The 17,897-nt window shown below is 37.9% G+C and overlaps 1 protein-coding gene across 4 annotated transcripts in view; it reads left to right on the top strand.

Moving 5' to 3' along the window:
• EIF2AK2 (eukaryotic translation initiation factor 2 alpha kinase 2) overlaps positions 1 to 17,897 on the top strand; it is a 39,972-nt gene that overhangs the window by 3,232 nt on the left and 18,843 nt on the right. For all 4 annotated transcript variants that reach the window (XM_012788435.3, XM_076000668.1, XM_076000669.1 and 1 more), the window contains exons 2-10: positions 2,848 to 2,982; positions 3,328 to 3,445; positions 7,505 to 7,653; positions 9,913 to 10,039; positions 10,417 to 10,484; positions 10,640 to 10,733; positions 11,965 to 11,999; positions 13,235 to 13,297; positions 15,015 to 15,137. In XM_012788435.3, coding sequence (XP_012643889.2) covers positions 2,848 to 2,982; positions 3,328 to 3,445; positions 7,505 to 7,653; positions 9,913 to 10,039; positions 10,417 to 10,484; positions 10,640 to 10,733; positions 11,965 to 11,999; positions 13,235 to 13,297; positions 15,015 to 15,137 — 912 coding nt within the window. The remainder of the gene's footprint in view (positions 1 to 2,847; positions 2,983 to 3,327; positions 3,446 to 7,504; positions 7,654 to 9,912; positions 10,040 to 10,416; positions 10,485 to 10,639; positions 10,734 to 11,964; positions 12,000 to 13,234; positions 13,298 to 15,014; positions 15,138 to 17,897) is intronic.

The following is a 17,897-nucleotide window of genomic DNA, read 5'->3' as shown; positions in this document are numbered from 1 at the left end:
ACTCCACTTCTAGGTATATACCCTAAATATTTGAAAGCAGAGACTTAAATAAATATTTACACACCAGTGTTCATAGCAGTATTATTCATAATAGCCAAAAGGTTGAAATAACCCAAATGTCCATCAACAAATGAATGGATAAAGAAAACATGGTATAAACATACAAGGGAATATTATTCAGCATTAAAAAAGGAGGAAATTCTGACATAACCTATAACATGGATGAACCTCAAAGACATAAAGAGTTATGGATGTGGATGTTGGTAATGGCTGTACAACATTGTGACCGGACTTAATGCCAGTGAATTGTACACTGAAAAGCAGTTGAAAGGATAAATTTTATTGTATGTATATTTTGTCACAATTTTACAATATAAAAAGAGAAAAAGATCACGATGGCTGCAGGGTACAGCATAGAGGAGGAATTGAAGTAGCTATAGGAACTGGTTCTGAGATTCTTGCAGCAGTCCAGGAGTGAGGTGTTGGTGGCTTGAACCCGGGTGGTGACTGTAGACATTGTTGAGAAGTAGAAGAATTTTGGTAATGGGACCTAGTTATAGATTAGAAGGTAGGGAGAAGAAATGGCAAGAATGCCTCTCAGATTCATGGCTTTCAGACTTGTATGGATAGTGGAGTCATTTTCTGAGAAGGGAAACTCTAAAACAGTTTGAGGAACATCATAAATGTAGTTTTGGATATTTTAAGTTTAAAGTTCATTCAAGATCTTCAAGTGGAGATAACTCTAAAACTCAGAGAGAGGTTCATAAAGGATATGTAAATTTTAGAGTTAATGACATGTTAGATGGTCATTGAAATTGTGGACATGAAAGACGTCACCTAAAGGAGAAAGTATGGAGTGAAGATAATAGGATCTTTGAATCACACCAACATTAACAGGCTACAAAGATTAAGCAATGGTAGAAAGAGTGGCCCTGGAAGAAAGAAAATCAAAAGAGCTTTCCAACAAGAAGAAGTTTAACAGGGTCTGCTTTCTGTCTCTATGGGTTTGCATATTCTGGATGTTTCATATAAATGGAATCATACAATATTTTATGGTCTTTTATGTCTGGCTTTTTTCATGTAGCATCATGTTTTTGAGGTTCATCCATGTTGTAGCATGTATCAGTACTTCATTTCTTATTATGCCTGAATAATATTCCATTGTGTGGATACACCACATTTTGTTTACCATTTATCAGTTGATGGACGCTTGGTTTGTTTCTACTTTTTGGCTATTGTGAACAGTGTTACTATGAACATTCCTGTATAAGTATTTGTTTGAAAATCTGTTTTTCAATTCTTTGAAATACCTAAAAATGGAATTGCTGGGTTTTATGGGAATTCTAAGTTTAACTTTTGGAGGAAGTACCACACTGTTTTACCCAGCAGCTGCAGTGTTTTACATTTCCATCGGCAAGGTATGAGGATTCCAGTTTCTCCACATCTTCACACATACTTTTATTTTCTAATTATTATTATTGTTGCCAATGTCGAATGGTAGTTGTGGTTTTGATTTGCATTTCTGCAAATGACTAATGGTGTTGAGCATATTTTCATGTGCTTTTTGGCCATTTGTATATCTTCTTTCAAGAAATATCTATTCAAGTATACCTTACCTATTTTTTAATTGGGTTGTCTTTTTGTTGTTGAGTTGTTGGAGTTCTTTATATATTCTGGATACTATACTACTATATCTTTATCAGATATATGATTTACAGATATTCCATTCTGTAGATTGCCTTTTCATTTTCTTCATAGTGTCCTTTTTTATTATCATTATTTTTATTTTTATATTTTTAGAGACAGAGTCTGTCTATGTTGCCCAGACTAGAATGCAGTGGTGTGATCATAGATCACTGCAACCTCTAACTTCTGGGCTCAAGTAATTCTCCTGCCTCAGCCTCCTTAGTAGCTGGGACTACAGGTGCATGTTACTATGCTCGATTAATTTTTTTTTTTTTTTTTTTTGTAGAGATGAGGTCTTGCAGTGTTGCCCAGGCTGGTCTCCAACTCCTGGCCTCAAGTGATCCTCCCTCCTCAGCCTCCCAAAGTGCTAGGGGGGATTACAGGCATGACCCACTGCACCCAGCCCATAGTGTCCTTTGATTTACAAAAGTTTTTAATTTTGATGAAGCCTGATTTATCTATGGTTCCTTTTGTTGCTTGTGCTTTTGCTCTCATATCTAAGATTTCATCACCAAATCCAAGGTCATGAAGATTTAACCTTATGTTTTCTTCAAAAGGTTTTATAGTTTGGGCTCTTACATTTAGATTTTATATCCTCTAAAATTTGTTTGTAATTTAAACAAACAAATGTGTCTTGGTCTAGTGAGATCTATACACTGGAGTCTTAATTTACCCATGGGTTAAATAATTCTAAAACTGATTTCTGCAAATTTTGGTGGGATTTTTGGCGTTTCGTTGGAGAATCTATTACCATATAGCTAATTCCTTCATAATTTCATAAATTTCACTTATATATACTCTAAATCTTTTTCTTCTGAACATAAAAAAAAATCTAATTCCTCTCTTGCAGCCTTTTTCCCTTTTAAACAGATGGACAAATTTGTACTTGACACTCAGTGGAAGCAGAAAGCAGAGTTAAAGAGAAGGACCCTATTCTTTCACTGGGCAGTCGAGTTTTGAAAATAGGAAATTTTGGAGAAATTAGCTTTGTTGTGCAGTCTATGAAAGAGGAAGAATGGCTTTGAAAGAAAGTCTCTGAATTTCTGTAGAGCTGAGATGAGTCATTTGTCTCCCCCATTTGTCTCTTAAACTGAATTGGGAAAAATCAGATAAAATATGTTCTGTTAGTATCACTCATTCAAATTATCTCTTCTACTGTAGGTTACTGGAAGAAGAAATGGCCACTGATCATTCACCAGGTTTCTTCATAGAGGAACTTAATAGATACCGGCAGAAAACCAATGCAGTACTTAAGTATTGTGAACTTACTAAGAGAGGACCTGCACATGACCTAAGGTAAGTTGCTGTAAAAAAGGGTATGGCCCTACTAGGGAAATGGAAACTCTGGCACAATTTTGAGGTTTTAATACTTTAGCCCTATAGCAAAGTTGCCAAAGAGTTCTGTGAGAGTCCTCTTGGCATAAAGTGATCACCCCAGATAACTCTAGAGAAAAAAGGGGGTATAGAAACCTTTCTATGCTTCAAGAAGATGTGCTGTTTTGGGGTGACTGCTTAAATTATATATTGAACATAAGTTCAAACCCTCATAGGCCGTCATAGGAGGCAGTGGTGATTAGAACACTTGTCCTTAGATGGTGCATGAGCTGTATAATATTTTATGAATATTCTCTTTGTAATCAGGTTTACATTTCAAGTTATAATAGATGACACAGTATTTCCAGAGGCTGAAGGTAGAACAAAGAAGGAAGCAAGAAATGCTGCGGCCAAAGTAGCTATTGAGATACTTAATAAAAAAAAGGTGAGTGATTGCCTTTTTTCTTAGTAAAAAGGAACTCACAGATCTGTTTTATATTTCTTTACATTCAAGGGTTTGGTTCAACCTTTTTTCCCTATCTCCATGTCTATAGAACCCTGAGTGAGAGGTACACCTAGGAAATAATGGGCAAAGCTGGATAACATTTACTTAGAGTGTCAGTAGCAGTTTAATACTCTAAAGTTGAACAAATATGGAAAAGTAAGAAATGCTTAGTGAAAAATGAGCTGACAGGTTCTTGAAAGAGTGCCTTCCATCTAATTGAGGAAGTATAGTAGAAAAGGAAAAAGAGTGGGGAGGGAGGTGGGAGGGAGAGGCAAAAACCTACCTAACAGGTACAGTGAACACTATTTGGGTGATGGGCACACTTATAGCCATGACACAAGCATTATAAAAGTGATCCATGTAACCAAAAACATTTGCAACCCCTTAATACTTTGAAATAAAAAAAAAAGAAAGGAAGAAAGAAAAAGAAAAAGAGGTAAAAGTGATTGTAGGGAAAATGATGTACAGTTGTCCCTCAGTATCTGCAGGGAATTGGTTCTAGGACCCCTCACAGATACCAAAATCCACTGAGCTCAAGTGCTTTGTATAAAGTGGCATAATATTTGCATATGCAATATATTGCATATAACCTACGCATATCCTCCTCTATACAGTCATGCATCGCTTATGGACTGGGATATGTCCTGAGAACTGCATTGTTAGGCAATTTTGTCTTCGTTCAAACATCATAGAGTGTACTTACACAATCCTAGATAGTATAGCCTACTAGTCACCTAGGCAACTACTCACCTGTTGCTCCTAGACTACAAACCTGTACAGCTTGTTAATATACTGAGTACTGTGGGCAGTTGTAACACGATAGTAAGTATAATACTTGTATATTAAACATAGAAAAGGATAGTAAAAATGCAGCATAAAAGATAAGAAACGGTACCTGTGCAGGGCACCTACCATGAATGGAGCTTGCAGGACTGGAAGTTTCTCTAGGTGAGTCAGTGAGTGTGCAGTGAGTGGATGTGAAGGCCTGGGACATTACTGTACCCCACTATAGACTTTACAAACACTATACACATGGGGTACACTAAATTTATAAAAAAACATTTTTTCTTCAATAATAAATTAACCTTAGCTTACTGTAACTTTATTACTTTATGAAAGTTAATTTTTTTAAACATTTTGACTCTTTTGTAATAACACTTAGCTTAACACACAAACACATTGTATAGCTGTACAAAAGTATTGTGTTTCTTTATATCCTTATTCTGTAAGCTTTTTTCTGTTTGTAAAATTTTTTATTTCTTTTTACTTTTTAAACTCTTTTGTTAAAAACTAAGACACAAGTACACACATTAGCCTCAGCCTACAGAGGGTCAGGATCATCAATATCACTGTCTTCTACTTCCTTATCTTCCGCCTCCATGACGCATGGGGCTGTCATCTCCTATGATAACAGTACCTCCTTCTGTAACACCTCCTCAAAGACCTGCCTGAGGGTATTTTGCAATTAACTTTTTTTTTTTTTTTTTTTTTTGAGACAGAGTCTCACTCTGTTGCCCAGGCTAGAGTGAGTCCCGTGGCGTCAGCCTAGCTCACAGCAACCTCAAACTCCTGGGCTCAAGCAATCCTCCTGCCTCAGCCTCCCGAGTAGCTGGGACTACAGGCATGCGCCACCATGCCCGGCTAATTTTTTCTCTATATGTATTTTAGTTGGTCAATTAATTTCTCTCTTTTTGTTGGTAGAGACGGGGTCTCGCTCAGGCTGGTTTTGAACTCCTGACCTTGAGCAATCTGCCTACCTCAGCCTCCCAGAGTGCTAGGATTATAGGCGTGAGCCACCATGCCCGGCCTTTTGCAATTAACTTTTAAAAATTTTTTTTAAATTTAAAATTTTATATAATTTTTAAATTAATAAAAAATAGACATCATTCTTTTTTTATTTTTTCTGCCCACAGTACATCCTATTCATATGCAATTAACTATTTTTTAATTAATAGAAGGAATACACTCTAATATAATGATAAAAAGTATGGTATAGTAAATACATAAACCAATAACGTAGTTGTTCATTATCATTATCCAGTACTGTGTACTAATAATTGTATGTGCTATACCTTTGCACAACTTGTAGCACGGTAGATTTGTTTACACCCAACACCACCACAAATATGTGAATAGTGCATTGAACTGTGACATTACGATGGCAATGACATCACCAGGTGATAGGAATTTTTCAGCTCCATTATAATCTTATGGGACCACTGTCATATATGCGGTCAGTTGTCAGCTGAAACATGTGGAACATGGCTGTACTTCGATCATTTCTAGATTACTTATAACACTTAATATAATACAAACGCTATTTAAATAGTTGTTATACTATATTGTTTAGGGAATAATGACAAGAAAAAAATCTGTACATGTTTAGTACAGATGCAAATATCCTTTTTTTTTTTCCAAATATTTTTGATCCAAGTTTGGTTGAATCAGGGGATGTGGAACCCATGGATAAGGGGAGCCAACTGTATATGGAGGGTAGTTAATGGAGAACCAATATATGTGTAATTGGTATCCCTGAAGATGAGAACAGAGGAAATAGTACAGAATAAAATGGTCTGAAGATATTTGGCAGAAAATGTTTATGAAATAAAGAAAAACTTGACTGTAGATTAAAATAACTCAAAGATATAGGAAAATACAGAACCACTCAGATCAACCTTGATCATTATGAAAGTACCAAGCTCTGGGATGAAGAAAGAATGCTAGAAGCACCTAGGAAGAAGGAAAATATGTAAAATGGAAACATTTTTTAAAAAGTGGTCGAGTGTGGTGGCTAACGCTTGTAATCCTAGTACTTTGGGAGGCCAAGGCAGGAGGATCACTTGAGGCCAGGAGTTCCACACCAGCCTGAACAAGAGCAAGACCTTGTCTCCACAAAAAATAGAAAATTTAGCTGGGTGTAGTGGCATGTGCCTGTAGTTTCAGCTTCTTGGGAGACTGAGGCAAGAGGATCGCTTGAGCCCCAAGAGTTTGAGGTTGCTGTGAGCTAGGCCGATGCCATGGCATTTTAGCCCGGGCGACAGAGCAAAACTCTGTTTCAGGAGATAAAAAAAGTTTCATGATGTGCACAGCAAGCTTAAAAACCAGGAGATGGTGGAGTACTGGTTCTAAAATGATATGTGAAGTCATCTACCTGTGAGATACAGAGGACCATTCTCAGACACTGAAAAATTTTCGAAAAACTGAACTCTCAAGATACTGAAAAAACTTACTGCAGGATATCATCCTTCTAACCAACATTGAAAAAAAATTAAGCAAAATAATCAGTCGTAACTATTAATGAGCTAGAAAACTGACTCAAGAAGTTAGAAAAAACAGCAATAGACTATCTTCTCAAAAAGCAGAAGAAAGAAAATAATAGTGGCAAAAATTAATCTAAAAGAAACAAAGAAATAATTAAAAAATCAATAAAACAAAAAGCTAGTTCTTTGACAAGATTAATAAAATAGATAAATTTTGAACAAGATTTTGTCAGATTAAGAAAAAAAGAAGGTATAAATAACAATAGCAGGAATGATCCTGTTATATTCGTGTTTTTCATTAAGTTGTAATCCAGGATATGGCTTTACCCTAGTCTCTATTGCCCTGTTTTTGGAGACTTAGAAAGGGTATAGCCCAGTCATAGAATGATTTAAAGGAAAAAAAGAAAAACAGTATAGCAAGCTAGAAAGGATTATCGTACTTTGCAGGGAAAAACAAAAAAATGGACAATTCTGGTTTTCCTTATGATAGTATAAAAGGAAAATGGGTGATTTCTTTCTAATTGCTAAAATTTATCCTTGTGGGTTTTTTTTTTTTTTTTTTCTGGTAGAGTGAGGTATATAGTTATACTTTTACTCAAGGTGACATAGTAGGGAAACATAACATCTAAATTGTCTTTCAAATTGCTTTTAGTACTTTTATTAGAAAAATAAAATAAAAGGGCAAATCTTTGTTGTCATTTATATCATTTATATTAAACAACATTGTTTTTCTTTGTAGGTAGAGAGTTCTTCCTCATTGGCAACAACAGATACTTCAGAAGGATTCTCCATTGGGAATTACATAGGCCTTGTTAATAGGATTGCCCAGAAGACAAAAAAAACTGTAAATTATGAACAACTTGAATCGAATGAGCTGGGGCCCATGAGGTGAGATGTAGTTCAGCCTTTCTTTCTGTTTTATTGTTTGTTTTTAATTCTTTTTTTTTTTTTTTTTTTTTGAGACAGAGTCTTGCTTTGTTGCCCAGGCTAGAGTGCCATGGCATCAGCCTATCTCACAGCAACCTCAAACTCCTGAGCAGCTCAGTGATCCTCCTGCTTCAGCCTCCCAAGTAGCTGGGATTACAGGTGCACACCACCAGGCCCAGCTACTTTTTTCTATTTTTAGTAGAGATGGGGTCTCACTCTTGCTCAGGTTGGTCTCGAACTCCTGACTTCCAGTGATCCTCCTGCCTCGGCCTCCAAGAGTACTAGGATTATAGGCGTTAGCCACCGCGCCCGGCCGTCTTCTGTTTTCTTGCATCTGAGCAATAAAGTGGGCTTCTTTTTTGTAAATAAATCCATGCTTATCTAATTTTCCAGAAATATTTATGCTTTTTGTACATTTCTGTATGGAAAGTTTTATATGATTCGTAAGCAAATGGGGACTTATAATTTGCAATCAAAATGCTTAATTGCTGCCGCCATGAGATCCGTCTACTGTAATTGATCAAATTAGGATAATCTTTATTTCTGTGGTATATCTGGATGGTTTAGCTGTGGGACACCTGAGCGAGTACAGGGTACCTCTGCTTGCAGGACGCGGAGATCTTCCCATCACTGAGGTCATGATGGCAGTAACTGTGTGACAATCTCTGTGCCATAAGTGCAGAATGACTCCCCACTGTTGTCAGATTAGGGAGCTGTTTGTCCAGGTGTTTGTTTCTCATGTTTGATTAAATGGACAAATACCATGTATCAGAAGGAATGCCTTCTAGCCCTAGACTTTGAAGAAACCAGGATTCGAGGGATCCGATGAGGGAGACAGATGATTTAGAGCTTGAGAGTTACTGGGAACAACACCGGTGAGCTAAGATGTGTGGAATTGAGGTGAAAGAACAAATCAGAACTGGAAAAACGCCCTTCCTCCCTCCCTCCCTCCCTCCCTCTTTCTTCCTTCCTTCCTTAAAAAAAAAAAACAAAAAAAAAAAACAAAACAAAGAACTGGAAAAACTAGAAAGCAAATGAGTATGAGGGAGATTGTTCTCAATTACAACTAACCAGTGAAATGAGAGAGAAGAAAAAATATCTATTGATAAGTGGCAAATAGTCCCATTTAGTATACAGTCCTATGAAGTCTTTTACTTTTTACTCAGCCATTTACTTTTTACTCTGATGGCTTCTGGGCCAGAACCAGGAAGAGAAAAATGTGACAGTATTCATTGGAATGAAATAGTCAAAAGTGAATTCTGTGAGCCCATCTCAATATTTAGGAGACTATTTTATTTTTCCGTAGGTCACTTCTTTGATTCCTTTGAATTAAGCACTCTAACATTAAATACCTAAAAGAGAAAAGAAGTCTATTTGGGGGTACCTGAATAAAGCAGGGGCTGTAGCAATGATCCAGTTGTTCTGCCCAGCTCTTTAATTCAGGGCCTACCAGGGAAGACTTACTCTGGTTGGGTGTGTTTCTCTCTCTGGCCTCCAACTGAAACACAAAGTAAAAGAAATGCAAATACTGGAATAATATTGCAATAATATATAGTAATTCCATGATATAAATTGCCACATCTATTGATTTACTCCTTAAAAATAATTCTTATATAATTGTCCAGGTAGCCTTGCGTAAGCACAAATGTCCTTACATCTAATTTAAGGAAAGTGTGGGCTTCAATGTGGGGCATATACACTGTTGGGATTTTCTTAAGTTTTTGTGCACATAGCAGGTGGCAGAAAATGCTGAAGTTAGAGCAAAATCTCTGCTATGCATATCTCCTACAAAGGCCATAGCACTGTAAACTCAGCCTCTCCTGTAGAAGCCCCACTTTCTTTAGTGGCCTTTTCTTTCCCATTTGAGCATCTCTGAAAAATTCACTGGATCTCTTTCTTCCCTACCTCCATATCTTTTGATCTCTGGGGAATTTTAAAAAATCACCACTTAGTGCCTTTGCGCCAGATTTTTCAACAAAGCAACAAAGAGTTAGCAGTTGCCTGGAAAATGTAAGCCGAGACTCTAGCTAATCCTGGTTATTCAAACAAATCAGTTCGCCATCTTACTGAAGGTTTAAATTATACAAGATATGAAATATAAATCTATCTAATAAATTAGCATTATCTGAATTTCTTTGTTAATATGTGATTTTTTTCAAATCATAAGTTAGATTTCCTATATTTTTCATATTTGAATAAGTACTGTTTCATTTCTCCTAGGTTTCATTGTAAATGCAAAATTGGGGAGAGAGAATTTGGTATTGCTAAAGGTTCTTCTAAACAGGAGGCAAAACAATTGGCTGCTAAACTTGCATATTTGCAGATACAATCAGAAGACCATTCTAGGGTATGTACTGCTTTTGGATTTAATTTTTATATTTTAAAATTCCCTCTGACGTTGATTTGAGGTTAGACTGTGTTTATATAATGCCAAAGCAGCCAGATAGTCATGTAGCAAAATGATTCCTCTGTTGTGTGTCACACCAATGAGCCATAAGTCATGGAGCCATGAGGCCCCAGTGGGTTAAAAGTTCTGTTGGCAACTCAGGGTTGTTTTTAAATCTAGATCAAACATCCATAAAAATGTATTAATTTTGTAATTATTATGGTCGTAGGTTTGGTAAATGGTGGGACATAAATGTGATAGTACACAGGAGACTGGGAGCCACTGTAGAGAAGTAATTTAGTTGCATTTAAGCCACAAAGGGCTGCTCTTTCTTTCAGAAAGCTGATTCTTGTTCTTTTACTACTGAGTGTAACTTCAGAAGCACCCCTTCTGAGACCAGCAAATGGTACGTGTGGACAAACAATTGTGATACTTAACACATTCAAATTGCTGCCTTTAAAGAATACTTTCATGAAACCATTTAATGTTTAAGGAGGATTTGGAGAAACTAGTGATAAAAAATAGAATTGATAAACTAAGAGTTATACCCTTTTCTTCTAGTGCTTCCAAATCATCATTGGAAATTCACTTTTCAGAAAATGCATCCATGAGAAATCATAGTGATGACAGCTTAAGCAGTTCTTCGTATTCTATGGTATAGTATTAGTTTCTAAACTTTCTACTTAATCTTACTTTCCTTGTGTTTCCTCATTTAAAAATGATCTCCAATATTCTACCATAATTTTCATATTTTTATCTCATGCACTCTTAGTAAATAATAATGTTCAGTAGTCTTTTGACTCCCTCTTTTCTTTTCTTTTTTTTTTTTTTTCTGAGACAGAGTCTTGCTTGTTGACCAGGCTAGAGTGAGTGCCGTGGCATCAGCCTGGCTCACAGCAACCTCAGACTCCTGGGCTCAAGCAATCCTTCTGCCTCAGCCTCCCGAGTAGCTGGGACTACAGGCATGCACCACCATGCCCGGCTAATTTTTTCTATATATATTAGTTGGCCAATTAATTTCTTTCTCTTTATAGTAGAGACGGGGTCTCGCTCTTGCTCAGGCTGGTTTTGAACTCCTGACCTCGAGCGATCCGCCCGCCTCAGCCTCCCAGAGTTCTCTTTTCTTTATTAACCTCCATTCCTCAAATGCAAAATTCTTCTATACTTCACTTCCATCTTTCACTGCTTACCTTTGTATTTTAGTATGTGCCTGTGATCTTGCTTTTCTGTCCCACTAGCTGGATAATATTTAAAGGTTCATTAATATAGTTTTGTTTCTGTTTGTAAAGATCAGAACTAAACTTAAAATTAAAAATTAACTTAAAAATCATATAATGTTTTAGCTGGGTGTGGTGGCATGTGCCTGTAGTCCCAGCTACTTGGGAGGCTCAGGTGGGAGGATCACTTGAGCCCAGGAGTTCAAGACTAGCCTGAACAACATAGAGAGACCCTGTCTCAAAAGAAAAAAATCACATACTTTTTATGGTGACAGTGTTACAAAAGTATTCTGTTTATAAAGAACTACAAATCAATAAGAAAAATACAAGCAACTCGGTAGAAAAATGTATAAAGTATCTGAACAGTCATTTCAGAGAAGAGATACTCAAATGGGAAACAAACATGAAAAGATGATTAACTTTACTAAGAATCAGGGAAATACAAATCAAAACAACAATTAGATACCATTCCAAACCCATCAGATTGGCAAAATTGCAGTCTTGCAATACTAAGTCTTGGTATAGGGCTTGATGAAAGTATAAATAGTGATGAACTAAGAATAAGAAACATGGTCACAGAACCTTCTAGCAGTACTGGAGGAAGAGCAAGAGAACATAAGATGACTGATTTAATCATCTGAAATGACTTTCTGTGTTCTTTTGTTATAGAATGGTCACAGAAGTAGTCACAAGAAGGTAAAAAGGTGAGTGTCATTATTCATTTGGACATAGTTTGAACTGAAGTTTTATTTTAGAGTTAAAATCGGCTACCCTTATTTATTATGTCATCAATATTTTAGAGCATTGTATACCCTAATTTGAGTGGCATTTCAGAAGAAGTAGAAAGCTTGAAATCTACAAATCATTTAAATGTGTAGAGAAATCTTTGAATATAGGCACATGCTACACTGTAGACATAAAATGCTACAGGGGTATTACAAGAGTAATTAGTTAAAGGTATTATTTTGGATGAGGCTGACAAGGAAGTGGGGTTGGAGAGATGTTTTCAAGAGAAGTGCATTATTTTGGAAACAAGTAAGTAGGGTTAAAATAATGTCATCAACTTGGGTAAAAGAAAAAAGATCAAATGTTATGTCAATTCTGGTGAATTGGTTTCTTTAGAAAGAGAAAGGCAAGGCTCTCTTTAGAAGAGAAAGGCAAGGTTGTAAGTATAGTCAGAAACGAGGGTGAGAAGGCAGCAGGAGCCGTTATGAGCCACCAGTGTATTCTGAACGGTGGAGAGATGTGTTGAAGAAGATGATCCTGGCGAGAATGTGTGGATGGACAGAAGAGAGGTCTGCGTGTGAGGGGATGAGGCCCTTACTGCGGCAGAGGAGGGACGAGGAGCGCTGGTGAGAGAGACTGTGAAAGAAGAGTAGGCGTGACTTGAGGGGCTAGAGTCCAGTATCTGGGTGAGATCATGAAGACGAGGTACAAGAGACAGGAGTTGAAGACTGCTCTGTTTGGAATGGGACACAGTCAAGAACCATGGCACTGATGGTGTTAAGGAAGTAGAAGACTTGAGGGGTTAGAGGGAAGGTAGCAATGTGGATATGTTCAGTTTTAGGTGGTGTTTGAACTTGTAGTTGCATGTGGCTTATCCCCTAGTAGGGAATAACAGTCAGAATGAGGGTGCAAGGAGGTGCTCTTCCTGAGGTTTTGAGTCCAGAGGATGAAAAGGAGAGGCTAGTGGCACGTCAACAATGAGTGTTTTAAGGTAAGAAAAGGAACCAGGAAAGGGATGAACCATTATTAGAAGACAGAGGAGAACTATAAGTATATAGTTTTATAAAGAAAAAGGGTTAACACTTGCTACCCTGTTATTCTAATAGTTGACTCAAAATATAAAAAGCCTAGTGCAAGGCATATAACCTACTCTGAACAAGTTATATTTGATTCTAGTTTTATTTCAGTTTTACATTCTACTCTTATTTTTTAGAAATTTGGCACCTACATTTTGGCCTCCTGGGAGGAATGGAAACGAGTATACTGTGGACGTCAGGTAAGATGGAACTCTGAAATAGAATTGTTTAAGGATATGTTTGTTCATTCAACAGAAGGTCCTTAAGGGCCTGTTATGAGGTTAAATTATGTTTCTACCTGAACAGTTTAATTGTTATAGGAAAATCAGCCCTACAAAGGATCATTATCTCTTGGAGAAGTAAGATTTAGACAAACCCAAAGGGAATGTGGTACATGTAGATCTCTCTGATGCTTATGTACATTTCTCTGGCATCTGTGGAAGATTTTTAATATTGAAAGCAAATACTCCTGCAAACCAATGATTTTTTTTTTTAAAAAGTACTTCTATAGGGATCAGAATTGATCTACCGGAATTTGTTTTCTGTTTTCTAGCTCCATACCAGATTTCACTTGAAAAAAAGGTTCCTCCAAATACTCAAAGGGTATTTGGGTTTAAATGAAGTATCTAAAAAGAAGGAGGCCTATTTGCAACAGGGGACACTGAATATAAGTTTAAAAAACAATAAAGAATCAAAAAATATTTGTAAAGCATCTAATATATAATTGGCACTGTGCTGGGCCTTGGGTTTATAGTAGGAACAAATAGAAACAAACAAACTCCTGCTCTCATGGAGTTTTGTGGGGATGAGCGACATTAAATGAACAATTACATGTGAAATCTGCCATTACAAACTGTGGGTAGAGCTTTGAAGGGAAAGCAATGGCATGGTGAGAATGGAAGCAGGATGCCTGGATTTAGGGTGAGAGGTGAGGCAAGCCTGTGAGGTCACATTTATGGGGAGGCCTGAAGGATGAGTTAGCACCGAGCGGTGAGGGTGTGGGAAGGAGAGGGTGGAAGAGTGATGTTGAGTGCTCAAGAAGCAGACAGGAGGCTTGGAGTGTGTTGGGAGTACAGTGAGCAGGGCACAGCGCCATGAGATGAGGCTGCAGGGGGAGGCAGGGGCCACGTCATGTGGCACCTTGCAGGCCACTTAAGGGCTTTCTGGTTTTTGCTGAATGCAAAGGTTGAGCTGTTTGAGGGTTTTGGCAACAGCTGAGCCACGATCAGACTCAGCTTCCATCCCTCTGGTTGCTGTGTGGACCATGGAAAGGAGCAGGGCAGGTCAGAAAGGCAGAGGTCCAGGTACTGCGTGAGTCAAGGTATTGCAGGAGCCTGAGGGAAGCATGGGCTGGGGTGAAGATATTGGATAGTGGAGAAAAGTGGACAGATACCAGAGATATGTTTTTTGAAGTACAATTGACAGGGCTTAGTGATGATATGTGGGGAATGAGGGAGAAGAGAAAACCAGGTAGTTAAGAACCTAGGCAGGCTCAGAGCATATGCACATGCCCATTTCTCTTATAAGAGCATGGTGGTGGCTGTGGCATGCAATACAGCAATTCTTTCTAATATTTTATGCTTGTGATAGGATTCTTTTTTTTTTTTTCTTTTTTTCTTTTTATAAGTGGAAGTGGAAGTAGAGTGATAGGATTCTTTATCATGGCTCTTGAACAGCCAGGAGTTGACTGTGACTCCCAGGGATGATCTGTTATGTTGGACTCTCCATGGGAGGAGGATGAGGAGGGACTGCCCTTTAAGAGTCAAGAGTTTCTGTCAAGGGGACCTTTCTTACTTAGAAAGAGTGAATCACGTTTGTTATACAGTCCGTTTCACAAGTGCCTTTACAGGGAAAGTGGCGGGGAGGAGGGATGGGTGGACACTGAATCTCAGAATAACAGTTGTATTTGTCTTTAAGGTTTGCCAACGATTTTAAAGAAATAGAACCAATTGGCACAGGTGGATTTGGCCAAGTTTTCAAAGCAAAACACAGAATCGATGGAAAGACTTATGTCATTAAGCGTGTTAAATATAATAGCGAGTAAGTAGTAAATGTTTACTTTTTTTGAATGAGAAGGTATATTGAACTTGCACTATTCTCTTTTATGTTTCCCTCTTCTTTATTGGTGTATCATTTACTTCTTTCTGATCCTCAAACATTTCATTCTGCCAAGAGGAGCTTGGCTTACTCTGAACTTTGCGGTTATTTCAGTAAAAAAATGGATATTCCATTGATCATCCTTTTGAGGCTGTTGTGAAAACTGAAGCTATAAAATTATTTGGTTTAAGGTGACCTTTGAGATGTTCTAGGCTCACCTCTTTATTTTACAGATAAGGAAACTGAGATGCAAGAAGCAAACTGATTTGTCTAAGGTAAAAGCTAGTTAGTAATTGTTCTGATTGTCTATTATTGCATAATAAACTGCTCTAAAATGCAGTAGCTCAAAAACAGCAATTTATTATTATACCTTGTGGTCCTGTGGGTTGATTATGCTCATCTTGGCAGTTCTCACATGGGATCTCCTAGGTGTTTGTAGTCAGGAATCGTCTGAAAGCTCAACTGGGCTGGATAAGCTGGCTAGCAGTTGACGCTGGCTGTGGGCAGAAAGTTCGGCTGTGACTGTCAACCAGAGCACACACATGGCCTCATTATGTGGCCTAGGCTTCTCACAACTTAAGGCTGAGTTTCAAGGATCTTACCAGAACAAGTCATCAGGAGAATAGGATGTGGCAAGTCACCTGGTCTTAGAAGTCCTAGAATGTCACTGCCACCACATTATATTGGTTAAACAAGTCACTAAAGCCAGCTCAAAGGAAGGGCAAATAGATTCCCTCTCTTAATCTGAAGGGTGGATGCATGTATGGGGAAGGGAAGGAATTGATGATGACTGTCTTTGGACACTACTACAGTGTTTCCTTGAAAATAGGACCTACCCATAAAATGAGCCCTAGCAGGATTTCTAAGCATGTGTACAATATAAGCCCTACCCTGAAAATAAGACCTAGTGATGGGCGTGGCTACGCAGCATATCTGCACAATCCATGCATTTCGTTGCGGAGAGGTAAAGAAGATGAGCAGCCCTTCTTATCTGCCCCATCGTGACCAGAGGTGATCAGAAAGGTGTGGGCAGCCCCACCAACAAGGTCAGCTCCTCCTGTCAGGTCCTGGCTATCCTGTGCATGCTGCAAGCTGAGGCTTTGAGGGGAAAGTAACATATCCCCTGAAAATAAGCCCTAGGGTGTCTTCTTGAGGAAAAATAAATATAAGATCCTGTCTTATTTTTGGGGAAACACGGTATATAATGAGGTGGAGATTGAGAACTCATCCACGCTGGAATGCCAATCCGGTGTTCCCACTATAACCCATTGCTTCCCATGTTTTCTTTTGTATTATCTGCCCCCTTCTTCCCACTGCATAGCAGAACTCCTTCAGGAAGGAAAACACATAGAAAGGTCTTCACGAGTTCACCAATCTTGCCTGTTGCTCTCTTACAATTGTTACGGTGTGTAATTGGCAATACTGATCCTTCAAAGAATAGAAAAGGAGATGGAAAAGGGAATCTAGGCTAAGGAAAATGGTATGAGCAAAGGACAAGCAGGCATGGAGTGCTAGATGCTCTTCATCCCGGTCAAACAAACCTACTTCCTGTCACTGTGGACAACGCCTTGCATTTGAAAGATCCTTATACCTCCTCAGCATCAAAACAAGGCTTTTTCCTTCTTCATTGATTTACTTAACAAGAATGAAGAAAACTCAGTGGAAAGTTTTAAGAATAGACTAGACTAGGCAGAAGAAAGAAACTCAGAGCTTGAAGACAACTCTTTCAAATTAATTCAGTCAGTCACAAGAACATTTCTGCTCCCATTTGGATGCCCTTAATTCCGCTCTCTTGTCTGATTGCTATAGCAAGGACTTCCAGCACTATGTTGAATAGAAGCAGAGATAGTGGGGAACCTTGCCTTATTCCACTTCTAAATGGGAATGCTTTCAATTTTTCCCCATTCAGTATGATGTTTGCTGTGGGTCTGTTATACATGGCTTATATCATTTTTAGGTAAGCCCCATCTATGCCTATTTTGTTAAGCATTCTTATCATAAAAGGATGTTGAATTTTGTCAAATGCTTTTACTGCGTCTATTGAGAGGATCATATGGTCTTTGTTTTTGCTTCTGTTTATGTGGTGAATTACATTTATAGATTTGCAGATGTTGAACAATCCCTGCATCCCTGGGATGAAGCCCATTTGGTTATGATGGATTATTTTCTTGATAAGCACCTGGATTCAGTTAGTTAGGATTACTCTCACTCTTTGCTGACAATATGATATTATATCTAGAAAACCCCAAGGATTCAACCAAGAGACTCCTTGAATTGATAAATGAATTCAGTAAAGTCTTAGGATACAAAATCAATACACACAAATCAGAGGGATTCATATATGCCAATAATAGTCAAAGTGAGAACCAAAGCAAAGACTCAATTCCCTTCAAAATAGCAACAAAGAAAAAAAGTACCTAGTAATATATTTAACTAAGGAGGTAAAAGACCTCTACAGGGAGAACTATGAAATACTGAAGAAGGAAGTGGTAGAGGATGTAAACAGGTGGAAGACCATACCATGCTCGTGGGTTGGCAGAATCAACATTGTTAAAAGGTCTATACTACCCAAAGTGATCTACAGAGTCAATGCAATCCCTATTAAAATACCATCATCATTTCTCACAGATATAGAAAAAGTAATTTCATGCTTAATATGGAACCAGAGAAGATCCTGTACAGCAAAAGCAATCCTAGGCAATA

Source organism: Microcebus murinus, chromosome 3 (genome assembly GCF_040939455.1).
Source record: "Microcebus murinus isolate Inina chromosome 3, M.murinus_Inina_mat1.0, whole genome shotgun sequence".
NCBI classification, from domain to species: Eukaryota; Metazoa; Chordata; class Mammalia; order Primates; family Cheirogaleidae; genus Microcebus; species Microcebus murinus.
Note: the sequence above shows the minus strand (reverse complement) of the source record. Positions and strands in the feature narration are given on the sequence as shown.